General features: G+C 54.2%; 10 protein-coding genes across 10 annotated transcripts; 5 read left to right on the top strand and 5 right to left on the bottom strand.

The window, feature by feature from the left end:
• Positions 1 to 1,029: 1,029 nt before the first annotated feature.
• Positions 1,030 to 2,146, bottom strand: PG986_011286 (P-loop containing nucleoside triphosphate hydrolase; the record flags this gene model as incomplete). The annotated part of the gene is made up of 4 exons (XM_066847508.1): positions 1,030 to 1,240; positions 1,301 to 1,577; positions 1,635 to 1,838; positions 2,065 to 2,146. 4 exons carry the CDS (start codon positions 2,144 to 2,146, stop codon positions 1,030 to 1,032), a joined length of 774 nt encoding a protein of 257 aa, XP_066696999.1.
• Positions 2,147 to 2,523: 377 nt separating this feature from the next.
• On the bottom strand, positions 2,524 to 4,139 carry PG986_011285 (uncharacterized protein; the record flags this gene model as incomplete). Its single annotated transcript, XM_066847507.1, has 4 exons — positions 2,524 to 2,685; positions 2,764 to 3,419; positions 3,530 to 3,885; positions 4,024 to 4,139. The coding sequence occupies 4 exons, from the start codon at positions 4,137 to 4,139 to the stop codon at positions 2,524 to 2,526; spliced, it is 1,290 nt and encodes a 429-aa protein (XP_066696998.1).
• A 393-nt stretch (positions 4,140 to 4,532) lies between these two features.
• On the top strand, positions 4,533 to 5,033 carry PG986_011284 (uncharacterized protein; the record flags this gene model as incomplete). Its single annotated transcript, XM_066847506.1, has 2 exons — positions 4,533 to 4,729; positions 4,796 to 5,033. The coding sequence occupies 2 exons, from the start codon at positions 4,533 to 4,535 to the stop codon at positions 5,031 to 5,033; spliced, it is 435 nt and encodes a 144-aa protein (XP_066696997.1).
• Positions 5,034 to 5,259: 226 nt separating this feature from the next.
• On the top strand, positions 5,260 to 6,650 carry PG986_011283 (uncharacterized protein; the record flags this gene model as incomplete). Its single annotated transcript, XM_066847505.1, has 3 exons — positions 5,260 to 5,668; positions 5,726 to 5,806; positions 5,863 to 6,650. The coding sequence occupies 3 exons, from the start codon at positions 5,260 to 5,262 to the stop codon at positions 6,648 to 6,650; spliced, it is 1,278 nt and encodes a 425-aa protein (XP_066696996.1).
• A 74-nt stretch (positions 6,651 to 6,724) lies between these two features.
• PG986_011282 (uncharacterized protein) lies at positions 6,725 to 8,684 on the bottom strand (the record flags this gene model as incomplete). Its single annotated transcript, XM_066847504.1, has 5 exons — positions 6,725 to 7,523; positions 7,592 to 7,713; positions 7,798 to 8,084; positions 8,164 to 8,457; positions 8,528 to 8,684. The coding sequence occupies 5 exons, from the start codon at positions 8,682 to 8,684 to the stop codon at positions 6,725 to 6,727; spliced, it is 1,659 nt and encodes a 552-aa protein (XP_066696995.1).
• Positions 8,685 to 9,324: 640 nt separating this feature from the next.
• On the top strand, positions 9,325 to 10,609 carry PG986_011281 (NAD P-binding protein; the record flags this gene model as incomplete). Its single annotated transcript, XM_066847503.1, has 4 exons — positions 9,325 to 9,864; positions 9,958 to 10,138; positions 10,213 to 10,335; positions 10,473 to 10,609. The coding sequence occupies 4 exons, from the start codon at positions 9,325 to 9,327 to the stop codon at positions 10,607 to 10,609; spliced, it is 981 nt and encodes a 326-aa protein (XP_066696994.1).
• Positions 10,610 to 13,325: 2,716 nt separating this feature from the next.
• Positions 13,326 to 15,350, top strand: PG986_011280 (Carboxypeptidase cpdS; the record flags this gene model as incomplete). Its single annotated transcript, XM_066847502.1, has 4 exons — positions 13,326 to 13,432; positions 13,507 to 13,673; positions 13,736 to 13,911; positions 13,968 to 15,350. 4 exons carry the CDS (start codon positions 13,326 to 13,328, stop codon positions 15,348 to 15,350), a joined length of 1,833 nt encoding a protein of 610 aa, XP_066696993.1.
• A 428-nt stretch (positions 15,351 to 15,778) lies between these two features.
• On the bottom strand, positions 15,779 to 17,240 carry PG986_011279 (uncharacterized protein; the record flags this gene model as incomplete). Its single annotated transcript, XM_066847501.1, has 2 exons — positions 15,779 to 17,028; positions 17,153 to 17,240. 2 exons carry the CDS (start codon positions 17,238 to 17,240, stop codon positions 15,779 to 15,781), a joined length of 1,338 nt encoding a protein of 445 aa, XP_066696992.1.
• Positions 17,241 to 17,758: 518 nt separating this feature from the next.
• On the bottom strand, positions 17,759 to 18,463 carry PG986_011278 (uncharacterized protein; the record flags this gene model as incomplete). The annotated part of the gene is made up of 1 exon (XM_066847500.1): positions 17,759 to 18,463. The coding sequence occupies one exon, from the start codon at positions 18,461 to 18,463 to the stop codon at positions 17,759 to 17,761; it is 705 nt and encodes a 234-aa protein (XP_066696991.1).
• Positions 18,464 to 19,554: 1,091 nt separating this feature from the next.
• PG986_011277 (uncharacterized protein) lies at positions 19,555 to 20,301 on the top strand (the record flags this gene model as incomplete). Its single annotated transcript, XM_066847499.1, has 1 exon — positions 19,555 to 20,301. The coding sequence occupies one exon, from the start codon at positions 19,555 to 19,557 to the stop codon at positions 20,299 to 20,301; it is 747 nt and encodes a 248-aa protein (XP_066696990.1).
• Between the last annotated feature and the right edge of the window lie 569 nt (positions 20,302 to 20,870).

Here is a 20,870-nt window from a genome sequence, read left to right as displayed (position 1 = left end):
ACAATGGCAAATGCTACCAGACAGCCGCCATGTTCATTTTGCTGCTCGTGCCAGGCAGGCAACGACGCTATCGTGGTTATGAGTGCTGACAGTCAGTCCCGCAGATGTTGCAACAGCCAGCGCCATGTCGAGATGGGCCCATCGTAACATGCATGTCGGACGTCCCTGGTCGGCGTACCTACTCCAGAGTTGAATGGCAATCTATCATAGGCAACCCATTCACGAACCTGTTCTCTTCCCCTCAAGCGGGGGTAGGGATGCCAGCCGTTCGTCGCTCTGCTACCTTCTCTTGCGCCTATCTCTTTGCACTTGCATGCCAGCTAACCTGGATCACATTGCGAAAATGCCATTGACGCGATTGACGCTATCTTCTACCGGTCAGGAAAAACGTCGTCGGGCTTGCCGCTGCGTGCAGTGCAGATGCGCACATGGCTCTCCCGCTTCATGCGTTAACCTTGCCGAGTGGGTCAGCCTCAAGCCAAGCCTTGCAAGTGGCGGGAAAAGGAGTTCGCGTCAGATCCTGTCATGAAAACAGTTTGGTACGATGCTATCGCCCCCAGTCGCGAAATCAAACTCGTCGTGAATCGCAGCCACGCACCACCCAATCAGATCGGCAATGACAATGCTCCGCAACATATTTGCCCGACGGATCGGCACGCAGTTGCACACTGCAATGGGTTTGAAACAACAGAAAACGAATATTTTTAGAGACAGGTACGTTTGCAACCCAATGCATGCAATGGATAACACGGCACACAAGGCTTGGCCCGGGCCCGGCTGGTGTTCCGCGGAGGGCCTTATCGGCAACACTACCCCAAAAGTGCCACCACTTGCCACATATGTCGTTGGGTTGGTGCATTTTGAGCTGGTTTGCAACTTTTTGCGACACATTGAGACTTTGAAGAAATGAAATAAGTGCATATGTCCCTCGTCCTTGACCATGAGAAAGAAACAACATTAGCCCACCACCTAATAACGAGTTCCAGTAATACGTCGTAGATACCCCTTCTCGATCAGTAATGAGCACATCTACTCCTCGGGCCCGTCTATCCTAGCTTTCGAAACAAAGGCTCTTCCAGGTTCATCCATACCGTGAAGGTTAGTCAGATAGCCTTTGAACGGTAACGCCATGCCACAAATCTGTTGGAAATGCTTTTGATCCAGCTGGGCTATCTCATGCTCCGACTTGTTCTCCTTGGCCGAGAACTGGTAGTCCGCAAGAGCGACTGCCGTTTGGAGGCTACATAATCGAATTTAGTGTTACAGTTTCTGTGGCCATGGTCAGAATTGAAGGGTTAACTTTTTACCGTTTCGAATTTCCCTCCCATTCCACTTTACATCGTTGATCTCCGGGTCGTGCAGCACATATTTTCTCGCGCGGCTGGTGATGGAGATGTCGTCTCTCTCGTCCTCGAGCTTCTCAAAGAACTGCGTCCAGATCTTGCGCCGCTCGAGTTCTCCAAGAGGCGAGTAGTGTATGATGAGATGAATCCGGGACACGAAGGCGTCGTCGAACTGGCCTACTCGGTTGGTGAGGAACAGGATGCCTCTGTAATACTCCATACACTGTAGGAAGACTGAGTGAAAGGTCAGACTCAATCGAAGCGAAAAGTAAACACAGGGAGTTAACTTACCCGATACTATGCCATTGCGCCTCAAATCCGATACTGTACGTCTTTCAAGATACACATCAGCTTCATCAATGAGCATGACGGCGCCCCATTTCTCTGCCAGATTAAACCAGTAAGATAGCCTTTCCTCGACCTTTTCCTCAAACGTTCCAATATCTCCGACAGTGAGGGACAGGAGAGGCCTCCCCGTAAATTCGGCGATGCATTCTGTTCATGTATGTCAGTTGCTCACTTTGGATATTCTTTATGGTATATCGTAAATGGCTTGCCTGCGGTGCTACACAATTGATAAGCTTTTTCTTCTTCTTCTCTCCCAGTACTTGAACTTATGGAAGGAGAACTTACAAAGACTTTCCTACCCCCGGACCACCATGGAGAAGGAATATTTGGCCCTCCCCTTTGCTCTCGATGTAATCTGCGTCCCACTGCTTACGCCGTGGACTGCCGTCTTTTGAGCTTGCGGTGTTGTACTGCTCCACCAAAGCCTTGATAATAGTTTTCCTATCTTCGGGCATTACCAGTGACTTCGTTGCTTCAGGATGTATCCGTGCAGGCGAGCAGAACTTGACATCGAGGACCTCTGCACAGCACGGATTAATACAATTACCATAACATGGCAGACGTACTAATAAGAATGAATCTTACCCCATTTCCTTGACTTGAAAACACAGCCGAAAAGGCGACGTGAGCAGAGAAGATACCGATGGTCCTTGCCGTAGGAGCTCCCAGGCAGCTCCAAGGTTTTTATGACTCTCGGGTCAATGAGATCGTAAGCTGCCCACCTGAATCCGGGTGGAGGATGAACACGTTTCCCGAGACAGTCATCGCAAGAACAAACGGAGAGTCCCCCTCCAAGATCATCGACATCCGATATAACTGGTATTTCTCTGTGTTAAGTCTTGTCGGCTTCGACCTGTACGATCAGAGGCGGCGGCGGCCCAGGCATGGTTGGTCTTGGTGGTCCGGGCCTAGGGTTTGCCGGCTGCCGCGGAGGGTTTGTGGCAGGTTTTTCCTCAATGTATGCAGCATTGTCAACGAACACTCTGCCATCAAACTGCGATCGTTAGCAAATTGAAAGAGAGAGAAAGATAGAAAATCCGCTAGGATTCTGACATGGCCACAAGGCTCATACCTTACGACCCAGCGGACCGACGAACTCCCCAGTGTAATGGGATTGGGCGCCCAGGAGATAGCTAAACCATCGTTTGCCCAGATCCTCAAGCTCTCTCTTGGTTTCGCCACCATCTGAGTTATCGCGATACTCCACGGGAAATAGCTTGAGCGAAGTAATGAGTCTTTCACCCTCAAAAGCTCGTATGCTGACAGATTCTTCGGCTCTTCCGACATGGCGCCCGTCAAAGTCGAGGTACCACAGACTGATGTTGTAGGGTTGGAGCGATTTTGCCTCAGGTCGAAGAATCTTTACATCAACGGTTACATCGGAAATGACCAGAGCGTCAAGCTTACCGTCACGCGACAGATACACAGTGCCTCCTGGTCGGAATAAGTACCAGAGCATTCGGAAGGTACAAAACCCTTTTTCATTGCGTGCAATTTCCTCTTCGATAGGCGATGTGTACTTCGGTTGCTTCAAAAATCGGAGTAAAGATCCGAGTTGTTGGTCTGCCAGGTCTTTCTTTTCCGCCGCTTGGGTATGAGGCTCAGGGGCCCCAGCGGAATCAGCAATCAAGTCTTCAAGTTGCGAAAGATGATGAGCAAGAAGGGCAAATGGCTCAGGCAGTTCGACAGTTGTCCCTTCTAGGCTCACGCTCGGGTAATATGAAACGACTGACTTGATCAGTCTAAGAAGGGCTCTCGAATGTAAGATTATCGTCGTTTGGCGAACCGCAACCTCGAGCTTGGCATCACTCAAGATTTCAGATGCAGGTGTTGTTAACTTCGGAAAGGTGCTCGCGAAGTTCCTCGGGGAGGGCCTTGGGGATGGCTGCGAATGCGGTTCTGACGAGGTTCCCCAGGAATGGAAGTCTCCAGTACTGTCACAACCTCAAAAGCCAGATTGTCGTCTACCATGTCCTTTCTAGCTTCTAGCAAGTCGAATGTTCCCGGCCAAGGAACCCTTTCAACACAGTCATCTTGGATGTCGCGGAAGTCGACTGTGTTTGTGACCAGAACCTTCTCAGCTTCAACGTTGTCATTTCCCTCGGACTTAACCGCTGATTCCGGTGCAACGGGCGAGACCTGCTTAGATCTCTTGGGATATAGATACTGGTGACATGCGGGGCATGTGAGCACCCTGAAGTCCAGTAGAATCGAGTGTGCCCTCAAGCTCACGGGGCATCATAGTGGTGCGTCCGATTGTAATGTTGCCTTTGGGTCGATGGGATTGGCCGGTTGAAAAGCGATATCATCGACCTTTGGAGTATCGTCTGACGCTTCGTTGGCTTCTTTCTCCGCGGCATCGGTGGAAGGCGTTTCCGTTGCATCTACTGGAACCCCCTTTTCGTCATCAGCTACGGCGTCTTTGCTCACCACGTCGCTTTGCGGCATGTTTTCAGTCGATTCCATCCGTGTTGTTGTTACTTCATGTTGAACCAAGTAAACGAAGTGAGATTAGAAATGTTTGAGCAGAGATTAGAGGGGTCGGTGGGAATTTGTAGCCTCGTGTAACGATATCCGGTGGCCTTAGCGCTTCAGGCATACATGCGTCAAAACAGCTCGCTTACGAATGCTGCGCATTGCATTGTAACCCAATAGCAGATCTCAATTCGCTGAATATTTCTCCATTGCAGCCATCAGCAAGGCCTCGCGGATGCAAGGATCGAAAATGTCGAAAGAGGGGTAGCTGTGAGACTCTGGTCGGAGCTTTGTCTCCTTGCATGTTCGATTGAAATGTCCCAACAGCGACTAGAACCATTCGCATGAGAATAGAAGGCACAGACAATGGCTGAGGCTATATTGGATCCGAAAGTCACGACTCTAGTCCGCCAGTTCAGCCTTGGTCTTGATTGCAGTGATGAAGCTTCGCCCGTCAGCCGGGCTCTTAATCACGTGGCGAGTGAGGCTATCTCAAATGAAGCAAGGAACCGTTCAGAAGCTCGTAACTTCGAGGAATGGTTGAATTTCAAGTATCCTTCCAGGTATTACGCTTGCCAATCAGTATCTCTGACTGTTTTGTCATGTCCTGAATGCTAACCCTTTGCTAGCGATGGCGATACGCGCATTTTGCATGTTCAGTGCATGAAAGTCGCCCAGCTCTGGGCCGACTTTGGGCACCGGTTCCCTAGCATATCAAAGGACAAAGCTCTTCCTTCCATCGAGACCCTGTTTGAAGCAGTGGATACAGCCGCGGCGGATTTCAGCCAGAAGAGGCTCGGAGCTCGTGGAAAGTTCCTGGATGGATTCCAAAACATTGTTGGAACGCTGAACGACCACTCATACTGATTTTCCATCATCCCCGACAATGACAAGTACCTTAGCCTTGTCACCGGTGTTCTCACCTCCATCGCTAAAGTAACTACCTTCCTTTCCACCTTGAGCATCGGCAAAAACTAGGGTTTCACGGAAACTAATCAGTAGAATAGGTCTCTGCGAACCGCAAGACCCTCACCGAGGCATTCACATCGGAGCTCGGTGAGATCCGAGAAGAACTCTTCGATGTGCCCAAGATATGCGACGTCGGCAACCCTACTCAGATGATGACCCGCGTCGTCAACTGTACAGCCGCATCTTCGAGTTCTTGTTCGAGGCCATGTGCTGGTACCAGTCCAAAAGCAAGCGGTTCAAGGCCTACCTCAACGAGAACTACTACACACGACACTTCCAGCCGCTGACCGCCAACATTCGCAAAGCCATCGCCAGTATCCGCCATGGCGCTGAGTTGATTACACAGCAGAAAGTCGGCTACATCGTCGACAGGATTGATCGCAACCAGAACCTCAGGATTACAGCAGATGATATCCGATATGAAGCCCCTATTGCTATTGAGGCAAAGAGCCAGCTACTCCTTGAGGGTTTCAAGAAGATTGGCAAGGACTCGACAGAGACTCTATGTGCCGTTGGAGAGCAGTTCTTCCATGGTAAGTCCCAAGCTCTTGAAATATCTAAGCATAAGATAACACACTAAGTCGATGTAGATCAAAGGGAGAAAGCGCAGCTCGCTTCCAGATCAGCAGAAACAAGAGAAGGACTATTTGAGACTGAACAAACCCCTCAAAGTATATTTGCAGACTGCAGAGTTCCAAAAATGGAAGTAGCTGACCAGCAGCAGCAGGCGAAGAGGGTGACGACAAAGACGCCAACTGGACCTCACGTACAGAGCTACGTCGGCAAGCCGACCTTGTATTAGCCAAGTTCACCGACGACGGACGGGAAGAGCTCAAGAACATCCTGAGAGGTAACGCATCGCCCATGATTCCACAAGAGGTATCGATACGCATCCAGTCGTGGATCCAAAGCAAGTCGTCGCAGCTTCTCTGGATCGAGGGACCAGTCATGACGGACTCCGGATCAGGTTTGTCTCTTACGGCTCTGCGGATCTACGAAGTTACCATCCAAGCCGAGATACCCTGCGTATCCTTCTTCTGCAAGCGCAGATATGACTTCATGTCGGCGCACTCTACGACGTCGGAGGCGACGCTCATGGCGCTGGTATGCACCGTTATGGATCAGCTTATCAACCTCTTACCTCCCACCTTCGAGTCAACGCACGGTCTCAGCTTAGAGGCTTTCGATACCAGTGCCCCAGAGGCCCACACGGTGGCATTGGATATCATTGAGCAGTTGCTGTCACACGACCCATTGACGGTGACGTTCGTCATCGACGGACTGGAGTTGGTGGCCAAGGCAACAGAGATTTCACACTTGATCAGCTTCGTTGAGCTCCTGAGGGCTGCCGGTGGCGGGGCGAGGGTCTTCAAGGTCCTCTTGACGACGAACGGGAACTCCCGGGCTCTGGGAAGGGCCATACACTGGAAGGAGCGCGTTGACGGATCACGGTTCGCTCAGGGGAGACCAGGACAGCTACTAAGGGGAGCGACGCATTTGAGTGAGATTGGATGATGTTTCTAATGGGCTTCTGGGGAGCCGTGTGATGTTGTTTTCTTCCTTGGGCGGCGGAACTAATAGTCTATTTATCATATCGTGTTGATCTCAGTTACAAGGAATGAACCCTGCCAAAGCCGTTGGAAACTGGCATCGTGGAGACAAGGAATCCAAAGATACCGTCTAAGTCGGCCCTTCATCCTAGCGCAATCATCACCTAAGAACTCCTCCTCCTCCTCCATGACCAATTGGGCGAACATGGCCTGGATCCAGGCATTGCTATCACACTCCGTCCCCTCCATCGCAGCGGCCGCCAAGAAGAGAGCCCAAATGCAGAAGTCCTTAGGAATCGGTGACTGTGGCCCCGGACCTAGCATGGCATCGCTGTAGGCACGTCTAAACACGCGACCTATCCGCCTTCCAAGCGTGTAATACGGCGTAGGTTCGTGGAGCAGGGTCAGGGAGTATACGACCAGGACGACACGGCAGAAGCTGTTGAGGCGGCCCTCGTATGTGTCCTGACGGCAGTGCTCCAATACTGCATCGGACACTAGGGCGTATTGCACCTCGGTTAGGACATCCCGCGTGTGCTTTGCCTGAGCCGCGGTAGGCTTCACGCCGCCTGGCCTGGATGTAACATCAGCGAGGCCGTTGTCGTCGGGGAGCAGAGTCGCACCCGATCTGGTCGTATCCGGCACAGGCCAGAACGACACCAGAGTCTCCAACTCCCGCACACAGTTTCGGAGGGGCGAGCAGATGTCTGTCGTCTCAAATAAATCTGTAAAGCCTTCGCTGCCAACTGGTGCGGCCGGTTGTGCATCGAACGGTAGAGTGGTAGGCCCACTCAACCAAGATCTCTGGCCAGTGTCAAGGCAGCCGAATAGATCAGCGCTTGGGAAATGGGGTCAGCATTTGGTATCATTTTGCATAGTAACAATGACTACCTCAGAGGCACTTACCGATATATCTTGTGAAGAATAAGGGGCTCGGAGGCAAGAGCCTCCCTCCCGCCACGGTGGTCTACCAGGTCTCGCAAGCCCTGCATGTGAACAGCCCAATTCTCATGGCGCCCAGCCCCTTTCTATCATTATATTAGTCAGGGGTCATGTTGTCAACTCTAGCCAAACAAGATCAAAATGGCCGCAAAAGCAAGAAGGGGACATACCTCAAGCATCGCGATCGCCGCAATGACGGCAAGGGTAGTACTCGAAAACGTAGCGGCAGGGATGTCCAGTCGCCGTTTGACAACAGAGATGGCGTCCTGCAAATGGCGAAGACCGCGGTTCTGGAAGGCGATGGCATGGTAGCCGTACGCATGGGCGACCGAACAGCCGACAAAGGTGTGGATGAGCGCGGGGTCCTGGAACGCCCTGGGCATCCAGAACTCGGAGACGGGGTTCTTTCCGGCCAGATCCTCTAGAGTGTAGAAGTTCCTCCAGGCCGTCTCGGCATCTGTGTTTGGCAGTTGCAGTTTAGTCAGCCAGCCAGTGATTGAATGGGTTGGGGTCAGTGCGAGGAAGGGGGCACTTACAATATCGGAGAAGATCGAGCATGTAGGGTCCCAAGGTTATCGGGGCCTGGCCGAAAGGGTCTACGCCCTGGATCTGGTGTAGGTTGAGCCGAGAGACGACCTGTCTAGGAGCTTCTGGCTTGGACTGATTGGCAGTTGCTAGGACATTGGATGTGTTCGATACGTTTGGTGCATTCTTGGTGGTCCTCGCCGACGTCCGGGTCACATCTTTTTGGACTACAGCCGAACTTTTGCCTGCAGTCAGATTGACAAACTGGAACCCAGCAGGATCCTTCCGGGGCGTTTTCTTTGCACCTGCTTGGCATTAGCGTTACATCCAAACTGGCTATGACAGATGTCTGACTACGCAGAAGGGGGAACTGACCGCCTCTTGGACGTCCGCGTTTCCATGGTGTAGGAACCTTCGCAGGCCCGTTCGAATAGTGGAACAGGGTAGTCCCGGATCCCGAGGATACGTCCGGGAAGGTCCCCGCACCAAGCTCAAACACGGCCTCGACTGGACCGGGCTGGCTGGGGTGCATGGCGATGAGATGATGCTGCTTATGCTGTTGCGTCAGAAGATGAGACCTTTGATCCTGATCGGGGAGTTGAAGTAGAATTAATTCGTCCATTTCAGATCTAGCGCATCCCAGCTGGCTTATTAATCGGCAATAAGGCCGGAGTGACTGCTAGCTCCGGCTGCTCTCCGACGGCGTTGGTAAGTGGCGGGGCGACTAAGCCGTAACTGGGAATCGTAAATTCATCCGGAAAGGGAAAGGTGCTGATCTTTTGGGGCCGACGTAGATCTAGCCCCTGAACCACCGCGACCAGCCCGACCCCAGCATCCACTAACAATAGCCACTGGGAAACGGAAAGATATCCTCGAGCGATAAGCCGCCCATATCGTAGACCGGGTGGACCATTGTTGTGATTCGCCCTCAATAGGAAGTCATGAAATTGGGCCATAATGGGTTAGCCTACGATGGCTACATTTGAGGTTTGAAGCCGACTCACTCTCTGTGTAACACGTACATGTATATTGGGATATAAATATGCCGCTTCCCACCTTTCATCTATGGATTTTCTCGATATCCTTTCTCACTCAATTAAAATCGAAATAAAGGACACCCGCCATCACTTCTATTCTACCTACCCCTATTCTTCAACTTCCCAATAACAACCATGAGTCCCTACACCGCGGATACCACCGCCGACGAGGTCGCCGCCGACTGCGCACCCCAAATCGCTGGCAAGACCGTCCTCGTAACCGGCGCGACCCCAGGCGGCCTCGGCGCCGCCTTCGCCCTGGCCATCGCGAAGCACCGCCCCGCTTGCATCATCCTCGCGACCCGGAACCTCGCCACCGCCGAGGAGACCGCCGCGCAGATCCGCACCCTAACAGAAGCCAGCGACGTCCAGGTCAAGTGCGTCGCGCTGGACCTGGGCTCCCTGTCCCAGGTCCGCGAGGCCGCCGCCGAGGTCAACGCCCTGGACGAGACGGTCGACGTGCTCGTCAACAACGCGGGCGTCATGGCGTGCCCCTACGCCAAGACCGTCGATGGGATCGAGAGGCAGTTCGGGACCAACTATGTTGGGCATTTCTTGTTCACGAACTTGCTGCTTCCCAAGATGCTTGCTCGGGGCGTGCCGGTGCGCGTGGTTAATATTAGCAGTGACGGGCATCGCCTCTCGCATGTTCGGTTCGAGGACTTGGATTTTGATGTAAGTTCGCGAAGTCCCATTTTCCCCTATCTACTCCAAATCGGTGGAAGAAGATTTGTGGAAGTTAACAGAAGTCCTTGACTTGGTAATTAGGACGGCAAAGTCTATAACCGGTGGATTGCCTACGGACAGTCCAAGACCGCCAACATGCTCTTCTCCCTCTCGCTGGCCCGGAAGCTGGGCAAGAAGAACCTCGTCTCCGTCAGCCTGCACCCGGGCGTCATCTGGACCAACCTGGGCCGAGATGTGAAACAGGATGAGTTTGCTGAAATTGGTGAGTTCGAATCTGCTGGAGACTACTGCTCTTGTTGTCAAGATTGCTGACTGATCTGGCTCATGGGGATATAGGCGAACTCGATCAAATCCAGGGTCACAGGTCCATCCTGGAACAAGGACTCAAGATCAAGACGCCAGAGTGCGGTGTGGCGACACATGTTGTCGCCGCCTTCCACCCGAGCTTGGATGCGCCTGGTAAGTCGCTCAAATCTGACCCCTGCCCTGACAGGAAAAGATCCCAATCTTCATGCTGTCAAAAGACCGCATGAGATCAGCGCCGTTCTATTGGCCCTATTTGAATTGCAGAACGACTAACTGTTTCGTGCTCGCAGAACTCAATGGGTCATATCTGCTGGACTGCAATCCTGTGAAGCGCGAGGAGATGCTGCCTTGGGGTCGGGATCCTGTAGACGCTGAAAGACTCTGGAAGATTGGAGAGAAGCTTGTTTCCCAGGACTTCACTTATTGAGACGCCCGATAATGCAAGGGACAAGACACCATAGCGTTATAGTAAGGTCCGTTAGAACTAGAGGTACTGAGCACCGAAAAGGCCAGAAATGGCGGTGCAAATAAAGGCCCGGTCCGAATCCTACATCAGTGTCATTCCGTTGGCGTTCTTTTCCGCAGCATTACCTGAATATTCAAGACGGGAATAAGAGAGATAAGCACTTTGACACTATTGGAACATAATGTGGCAGCACCAGATAGGGCTCAGCGCTTCCCTCCAGTCTGGGCCACCCGCGCGCGCGTACAGCCAATTCTGTCGGTGAAAGGAAGAAAAGGCTATGAAATGCGAGGCGATAAGTGTGAGGGCCGAGCACCGAACGCCACGAGATCTGTCCTGTCGTTCTATTACGAGGTAGGAATGACAAAATGGGGAATTGGTAACAAAAGCATGTTTACACTTACCTTTCCAGAGTCAGGTATCCATTGCACGAGCTCTAGTAGATGTAGAGTGCGTGGAAGCATGGAAATAGCAACAAGGGCAAGAGGCGCGTGCCAATAAAGAGCCAGTAGTGGTCAATCAAAAGGATTTCCTGTCAGAAGTAGTCTTGGGTTTGGGAGGGTGCTTCTTTGACCAGCCCTGTCGAACTCCGCTGTTCGTATACATTTGGTGCGGTATCGATCATACCTACGTCTTGTTCCGCATTGGACAACAGGCGCGTGCCATTTTCTCCCCGCATACATACCGAACCCTTCTCGACCATGTTGCTGGATGCAGCAGCCGGGATGGGCGAAATGATTTTGTGCTGCTTCTGCACGCCGCGGCGCGTCTTCTTCGACGGGGATCAAGCGACGGACTCGCGACTGGTGTTGCTGGTCTGCACGTCGAAGGAGTTGTCAGTCTGGAAAACGCCTGGGATGGTACCAGAAAATAGTAATGCGGATTGAGACGAAAAGGCAGGGACATGACCGCATCCCTAGCGTGACGGGCGGGAGGATCCTTGGGAACCGGGGGTCGCAATCATCAACGCCAAGAGTAGAAACGGAACCAAAGAAACCGCCAGGAAAACGGCCAGGATGAAGAGCAACACCATCCACCGGTTGTCGCAAGAGTCGTGAATATGGTGATGGCACCGCAATTGAGAAAGACGTGAACGACGGTAAACGTCCAAGCGTGGAACAAGTCGGGTTCGGCGGTCGAGTGGGAGACTCCATGTGCGATTTGCACTAAGTACTTGGGGCGAGAGGTTCAAAGTCCCGCGCATCCCGCTGTCGAATTGGGCTTGGCTGGGCATATTGGAAATAGTGACTTGCGAGGCATTAATTTTTCCATCGGTGCGAGTCACACTCAGAGCACGAAATGCCTCTCAATGTGTAGGTAATCTGGATTGTGCTTATGTGCCTCTGCCATGATCCCTTGCTGTGGGCAGCTCGCTCTGTGGAAATTGTATGTCTCAGGCTGAATGTAAAGCGGACGACGACAGTACAATGGCGGTCACAGACGAGATCAAGGGCGAAGGGTTCAAGAAGTTGGGAGATTGAGCGTAGAAAGAGGACTGCAGTTCGGCATACGATGTCTCCTGCTGCCGGCACCTGCCTGACTACCGATACCTAAAGTAAGGCACCGCATGCCATTGACGTTCGGGCACGCCATCATGGACGTGCTCTTTCTGAAGAGACCGTTATGCCTCGAGATGTCGCGCGCTGTAAGGAGAAGAGATGCTTGAATATTATCGCAATGTTGAGTCCAAAGCCCAGCGATATGTGCTGCTGCAGTCGTCGTCAGTCATGGCCAATGAGTTTCCACAATTGCTGTGCCTTGGCCCCCGAATTGATTGCAGGCCCTGTACTCTAGCCTGCAGGAGCTGCTGGGCTGGCCAGGCTTAATCAGGCAGGTGCGGATTGTTAGAATGGTGATCTGTTGGATTAGCAGGCAACAGGGGGCCTCGGTAGTGGGGGTTCAGGGGGCTGCTAGGGAGAGGGGTTGAGGGATGGCCCGCAAACCATCGCCCCCCGCAGGTCAAGCTTTCCTTGGCTGTGAATGAAGCTTCTTTCCTGGAGGGTTTTTACGTTTGGACAATCAATTTCGATGGTATTACAGCACACCATATTTTATAGAATAACCCGACTTCGGCAGCGATCGTCAATGGTGAAAAAATGAGCGATATCAACCGCCTAGCTCGGTGTGCCGCCGGTTGGAGTTCAGGCCGCCTACGCCCTGCAAGGTCCATTGCGGCACGGACTGGTGCATCCTCTGCTGCTGTGCTCCCAGCCACCCGTGGACTGCCGCAAAGATTCCAACCACCCACGCCATCCCTCAATTCATCAAGGTGTCACCACGTGCATGCGAAACATCAATCATCGGGCATATAGCAATGCCACCTAGCCCTGTTACTCGACTGCAGGAACAGAAGTAACACAAACCCAGACAGTTGGTGTTGTCTTTTGTATGTGTGCGACCTTGTCAAGATGGACCCCACCACTTTCAGCGCAAGCGTCAGCAGTCATGTCGCCAGACGAAAAAGCAACAACAGCCTGCCGCCAGGTTCATCGACCGAATCATGCATGGATTGCTGGCAACTCGGCCCCAAGCGAGTACCACGCTGGCCGCTGATCCTGGATGGTGTGGGCTACCATCCTCCATCCACCTTCCCTTTCCCTCCCCTCCAAATTATCCCGAGGTCCCCGCTTGCTTGCTGGAGTTCAATGCGGTTCTTATCAGTCGTCATTATCAACTCTGCATGTATACGTCCTACTCTCGCTCCTACTCCCTCTTCCTCCAAGCCATCGGTCGGTCGGGTGCCAAGTCGCAAACCTCTACCCATCTTTACAGTCTAGCCTTGGGCGCGTAAGGTTTACCGGGAGGAATTGTCGCCGTATCAAGACGAGTTACGCGCAACATAATGAAGTGGTGTACTCTAGCTTCCGCGCTGCTGGCGGCGGCTGGCTTGACAGAGGCTCGGCGGAGCTTGCAGCACGTGGGGAGGAAGTCCCCATCCTGCCCCGGAGCCCCCAACACGCCTTCACGGGCCATCACCTCGCCCCGAGACAGAGCTCCAAGCCCAAGTTCGCCAATTCCAACACCACTTGTGAGTCCCCGATACTTTGGCCAGCTCCGAGCTCTCAGCCGTCTAACTTGACCCTTCCGCAGCTTATGCCGTCAATGGCACCGGCCTCCCCGATGTGGACTTCGATGTGGGCGAGTCGTACTCGGGCTTGCTATCAATCACCGAAGACCTGAATGCGGCTGAGAAGCTGTTCTTCTGGTTCTTCCCGTCCACCAACAAGGCTGCCGAGAAGGAGATCACGATCTGGCTCAACGGCGGTGTAAGTCCATGTCCCAGCGTCCAATTGGCTCTCTCTGTTCCTAATCAGTGCTACAGCCCGGCTGCTCCTCTCTCGAGGGTCTCATCCAAGAGAACGGCCCATTCATCTGGCAATACGGCACCTACAAGCCCGTGCCCAACCCGTGGAGCTGGCACCACTTGACCAACATTGTCTACATCGAGCAGCCGGTCGGCACCGGCTTCGCGACGGGCAACGCGACCATCACCAACGAGGAGGAGCTCGCGAAGCAGTTCCTGGGCTTCTGGAAGAACTTCATGGACCTGTTCGCCCTGCAGGGGTACAAGGTTTACATCACGGGCGAGTCCTACGCCGGCATGTACTGCCCGTACATCGCCTCGGCTATGCTGGACGCCAAGGACGAGACGTACTACAACGTGTCGGGCATGCTGATTTACGACCCCTCGATCGGCGAGGACCCGGTCCAGACGAGCGCCGTCGTCGTGCCATTTGCCGACTACTACGCCAACCTGATGCCGTTCAACAACTCCTTCTCGGCGGCGATCCACGAGCAGCACCAGTCGTGCGGCTTCGCCAACTACACCGCCAAGTACCTGCAGTACCCGCCGCCCGGACCGCAGCCACCCAGCAGCGGCGCCTTCAGCAACGAGTGCAGTGACCTGTTCAACACAGTGTTCGAAGCGCAGTTCTCTCTCAACCCCTGCTTCGACATCTACCAGGTCGCCACCACCTGCCCCCTGCTGTACGACGTCCTCGGCTTCCCCGGTTCCATCGACTACCAGCCCGTGGGGACGCAGCCGTACTTCAACCGGACCGACGTCAAGAAAGCCATCCACGCGCCCATGGAGACGACGTGGACCTCGTGCGCCGCGAAGCCCGTCTTCGCCGGCAAGGGCGGGGACCAGTCCGAGCCCAGCTCCTTCCGGAAGGTGCCCCAGGTCATCGACGCGACCCGAAACGTCATCATCGGCCACGGCCTGCTCGACATGGTCCTCATCGCCAACGGCACTCTCCTGACGATCCAGAACATGACGTGGGGCGGCCAGCTCGGGTTCCAGACCGCGCCCTCGGATCCGTTCTACGTGCCGTACCATTCTCTGTCGCTCGCCGACGACATCAACGAGAAGGGCGTCGATCCGACGCGCCTCGCCACCATGGCCGCGGCGGGCGTCTTGGGGACCACGCACACGGAGCGCGGCCTGACGTACGTGACGGTCGATCTGTCGGGACACATGATACCGCAGTACGCGCCCAGCGCGGCGTTCCGGCAGCTCGAGGTGCTGTTGGGCCGCGTCGAGTCGCTGAGCTCGGTCAAGGCGTTCACGACGGAGCCGGATTATCCGCAGGTCGAGGCCAAATCGCTCGGGAACGGGACGGGGCCGTCGATGGTGGATATGAGCGCTAGGGGGAAGGGGAAGGGGGTAACCCGCCGAGCAATGCGGCGACGGCGATGTCTGTGAGCGTGTGGGCCATGGCGGGATTGGGCGCTGTGGCGTTGTTCCAGCTCTAGACATGAGATGAATGAATGATTGGAGCTTGGGTGTAAAGAAAAGTACTAAATAGATCCATCGAATACCTATAGATTCCGACCTTGATCACCGGAAGCCTTGGGATCGAATCGTCTTGTTTTTGAGCTCACATCATCAATGCTGTGCATGTAATCGACGTTGACAGCATAAATGCATGGAACTTCTTTCTGGTCGTTCGAAAGTGGATTGATATATACATCTATCAGGCACGCAGTGATCTCAGCGCTCTCAGGAGGAAGCCCAGGGAGGTAGGCATGTCTATCGTAGTCATGTCCGTTCATATTGTACATTCACCTCCATAGAGCCCTCCAGACGTGAAGGAGTCGACTCCACCACCACGACCGGTGTAATGGTTGCAATCATTTCTTCTTCTTCCCACCCCCGTTGCCATTCCCGTTTCCCTGCCCCTTCTCGGCCTCCGCCGCCTTAATCTCCTCCTCCACAATGAGCGCCTGCACATCCCGCCCCACGAGCCAGCTCCGCGCCGACTCCATCAGCCTGCCGAGCGTCTCCCCGCCCAGCAGCACGTCGGGCAGGTTGTGCACGTCGACGCCCGACCGGTGGTCCGTGCAGCGGTCCTGCTGGTAGTTGTACGTGCGGATCTTGTCGCCCCGGGTGATCTGGTTCTTGGCCAGGACGCTGTTGCGCAGGCTGTTGGCGACTTTCTCCTGCTCCTCGCGCCGCTGCGCCGCGACGCGCGACCGCAGGAGGCGCCACGCGTCTTCCCGGTTCCGGTGCTGCGACCGCGAGTCCTGCATCGAGACGACCGTGCCGGTCGGGATGTGCGTCAGTCGGATCGCCGACTCGGTCTTGTTCACGTGCTGCCCGCCCGCGCCGCCGGCGCGCATCTTTTCGGAGCGCACGTCCTTGGGGTCGATGTAAAATTCCGAGTCCGGGTTGTCGAAATCGGCCTCCATGGCGGCCGAGCCGGCCGAATCGGACGTGGGGAACGAGGGGAGGACCCAGACCGCCACCGCGCTCGTGTGAGTGCGCCCCTGCTTCTCGGTGGCGGGCACGCGCTGCACGCGGTGCATGCCCGCCTCGGACCGGAAGTGGTCGTAGGCGCCCTCGTCGAGGACCTCGAGCACGGCCTCGGCCAGGGGCGATTCGTTGGCCGCGCCGCCGCCGGCCGTCTCGGCGCCGTCGGCGACTTCGTACTTCACCGTGTTGGCGCGCAGGCCGACGCGGACGCAGTAGGCGCGGTACATCTTGTAGACGGCATCCGCAAAATACCGGCCCTCCTGCCCGCCGGGCCCCGGGCGGATCTCGACGAGGCAGGGGAGCTGGGCGTAGGGGTCGCGGGGCGTGAGGGAGGCCGAGAGGGCGGTGGCCAGGTTCGTTATCTGCTCGTGCGTGCTGGCGAGCTCGTCGTGGGCCAGCTGCCGCAGCTCGGCGTCCGTGGACTCGGAGAGCTGGGTCAGTTCGGCCAGGGAGGAGCGGGCGGCGTCGTAGGAGCGCAGGGCCGTGGCGACGCGCGAGAGCTCGCCGAGGCGCTTGGCGGCTTTGGCGTCGAAGGATTGCTCGAGAGTCGTGGCCAGGGCGGCGTGTTCGGCGGCGAGGTTGCGGGCGCGCTGGAGGAGGGCTGGGGGCAGGTTCGGGGCGGCGGCGTCTGTTTGGAGGGGAGGAGGGTTAGTGGTCTGTCTGGCAGTGTCCGGGTGTATGTATGTGTGCGAGGCAGAGCTGCAGGCAGGATGGGTGGTGGTGGTGGGGTCAATGGAGCAGTGAAAACGTACCTGTGCTAGCATAACGAAGGAATTGGCGCCGCAGAGGCTTGGCCAGGGCGGTTGCGCAGCGCCGGCATACCCATGGTGCTGGGAACATGTTTTCGAAGCCTCGGTGGTTGGCGGCGGGAGGGTTGGGGGAAACAGACAGGCAGTATCACCACCTCATCTGCCAATTGAGCTCAAGGTTGCGTTGTAAATTTTTGATGGGTTCGGGTCAATTGGGTTCGCCGGTCTGAGCTTGGCCGATCTGCGTGCCAAGATTGGCCAATGGATGCCTAAAACTTAGCGGTCTCCGCCTGGCCATGCCCACCCGCTCAGCTGCCTCAGCCCTGATCAGCCCTGAAAAGCTGAGAATCTGGGGTAGCTCCAGGGCGTGCTGTGGAGGGGCTGATAGGCCCCGATCTGGAGCTATCAGCAGCAAACATCCAGCTCCTTAATGTCACATCTTCACATGCAGTGTTTCATTGCAAATATATCATTTATGAGGGTGAAATTTTGTGAAGTTTGAATCCAATTCTCATTATATGCCTCTCCAAACTGTACACTCATGATCATGCAATCAACCTGTAATCAATCCTCGCTCCCAGTATCAACCAAATATATCATCCCAAATCCTCAAGCCATTTGCTTCTGGCGAAATGCCCTCAGCCTCTTTGTGTACTTCTTCTGACGCCTCTCCTGCATCCTCTGACGCTTTCCCGCTGCCAATTGCTCCGCCATTTCGGCCATCTTGTTGATTTTGGACACCGGACTGGCCTTGGCCACCTTCCGCCTCTCCTCGGGTCCCAAATCCTTGCCGACAATCTCAAGGCTCTTCACCTCTCGGTGCTGCGATGGCTTGAATCCCTGATCCGGGTAGATGACTTGCAAGAAGCCGTGGTCGACGACGCACCCCATGGCCACGTACTCCACGGCCACTGAGTTCGACCCTATCTCGAAGTCATTGTCGTCTAGAGCGGGCCGGAGACGCCGGTACAGCTCTGCTGGATCCCTCTTGGTGACACAGGTCTGGCAGAAATTGGGCATCCGCGTTGTGATTGAACGAATCTCTCGAGGGATTTCGGGGATGATGCTCTCCAGGTCGACGGCGGTGCAGGATTGGCCGCAGAGTGTGCATGTGTTGGGAAGGTCGTCCCAGATGAAACATTTCATCTCCAAGCTCTCGCAGACATCGCAGCCAGTTGATGGAGCGTTGCTGGCCAGACCTTTCGAGTCGGTGTTTTGCTGAGAAGAGCCGGTCATCTCCCCGTCGAGCATTATATACTTGTCAATATCGAAGTCCGCTGCAGTAGCAGTGCCGGCGATGGATGCTGAAGCCATTGTAGTGGTGACGCAACTTTTGGATGTTGAGTCGCTGCCTATTTATCTAATGTAAATATTTGTGGTTTGGTGTATTATTCCTTTTGAAAGTGGAATTATCTTCGAAAGTATCCTGTAAGATGTAGAGTGTATAGTTCGGACTGGTGGAAGACTAGTGATGTGGTCTCCTGAATGAGGTGTCTCAATAGAGGTTTTTGAGAAGTGTTAGAAGTGATGGATTGTTTGACTTGTTTTCCGAATTTCCATCGGGTCGATATCTATATCATTTCCTCAATAAGCTTTCGGAGATGCCTATAGTACTATCCCATTTACCATACATTTCAAGGTCACTGGACGCTCAACGGGTCAGCTTAACTCGTAAACGACCGGAGGACAGGGGTAACCTTACCGGGGCTAATGGGAAACGGTGCCTACAGCTGTTAACGTTCTACCCAGAGTCTTGGATCCGCGGGGTCTTGGTTATGCCAGTGGTAAAATGCCAAGCATCTCTTTTCGAATTTCGAAATAGAGTCGCCATATTTGAGAGCAAAAAACCGTGTGCGAGTTTATTGCTTCCACAAGCTACTGTGAAAAATCAAATAGGTCGAAATTAAAACGACGGCAGCGGTTACCATGGTCTATGACTTCACGTGGCAGTCTTGTTTTAATAGTTCCCTTTGGGCATGATTGAGATATAGGCAAGCCCTGATGAGGCCCATGAAATACAGTTCGTTCTTGGGAGAGAAAACTTGGAAAGTTCCCTCGACTGTTAAATTGGTCCAGCGTTCTGTTGGATAAGCACTGTGTTGGTGGACAAAGAAGGCTCGCTCTTCCTCGCCCCATCCTCAGCGGTGTGCACAGTGAAACTGGTCTCGGGAACCCTTTTCGTTGTCACGACTATCTTCTGGAAGAAACATGATTGAACAATGATTTAGACAGCGCGTGTTCTCAATACAGAGCGGTTTCAATATTTAATAGGCAGTATCCCCTCAGATGTATTTTCCGCATCTTCACCACCTTCAACCGCATTAGGCACTGTACGCAGCGTTTCAAACCAATAAAGCAGACAGCGCAATTACATTTCCCAAGACATCCCAAGAACAATCAACGAAATGCCCGCCAACTCATACCAGGAAAGTGAGTCTCGTGACCTTCTCATGAGCCTCGCAACCATTGAACCCCATCCCTGTGACTGTGGCGATTGCTCGGACTGCGACAGTGACGTCGAAATGATCTATTTAAGGGGAGTTGGTCCAGACGAGACACTCGCCCAGCTCTCAGAGCTCCCAAAATGCTCTACGCGCGACGTCGCAGTATCTAGAGCTTCGGATGTTCGCAGCAGCACGTTCAACACCTCTGGTGGTAGTACTGTAGGATCTCGTCAGTCAATCGCCGTGTCAAATAGTAGCAACAACTCTGTCGAAGCCACTGTTGACGGTCCGAGCGGCCGCTTGCTGGCCTATCCAACTTCCAGCGTTGCTACTAGCCACGGGCCAAGGGGCTCTCGCGGAATGCCACACCTAGCTCTGTCGTGTACTGGCTCATCTTCCAGCCACCGCGGCAATAATACCCTTTCGGGCCTTAACGGCCCACGCGGCTCTGCAAGATCTAGCCGGGACACCGAGACGCCCTTCGGGCCATCCGATAGCCACAGCTACCCGAACCATCAGTCCCACTGCCCAGGCTGCAACTGTATTGGCCGGCGACGCTTTCCTAGTGGAAATAGCCCTAATTCCTACGCATCAAGCTCTTCAAGACCAAATGCCTCATCCAGACTAACGCCAGGGGTGAGGGAACCTCTGCCTGACCGCGACGTGCTACTGTGGGATGCGATTCGCGGAACCGACGAATCCGATTGAGGACATGGTGGCTACTGTTAATACAGGACGACCCCCTGGCGAAATGACCTGATGGGGAAGCGAGCGGATCAGGCAGGAACAGGAGGAGGAAGAGACGGATATATCTTAAAGCGGGAGCCATGGATGAGTACAGTTTTCTATTTGACCAAGGTGGCTCAATGAGTGACGCAAGGAAACAGCTTAAGGAAGTTGGTAGGAATGTAGCATGTATAGGAATGTGCCTCGGCTTAACTACAGCCGATAATGACAGTTTGTGCCGCCGATACACATATTCTACGAGGCTGCGGCGGCGAGAACCGATAATACAATGTGCTTCTTACGAGTAGGCTAGGCCTCGACGAGCGGTAATGATAAATATACAAGTACTTACCCAGCCATTGTAGAAAGGTAGACGTAGTATACGCCGCAACAGGTTCCAGAGATAGAATAAGACCTAGACGCTTACCGTATGGATGGGCCGGAATCGGCATACACGCTCCTAGCAGCTTCCAACCAAGTGTCACCGTCAGTGTAGGTAGTGACTCCAGCTGAGCTTGCAGTGGTAACTATGGCTTAAACAGAGCAATGTC

This window comes from Apiospora aurea (assembly GCF_038362705.1).
Source record: "Apiospora aurea strain CBS 24483 chromosome Unknown utg000007l_segment0_segment0, whole genome shotgun sequence".
Taxonomy (NCBI): Eukaryota; Fungi; Ascomycota; class Sordariomycetes; order Amphisphaeriales; family Apiosporaceae; genus Apiospora; species Apiospora aurea.
This window is presented reverse-complemented; position numbering and strand designations above follow the sequence as displayed.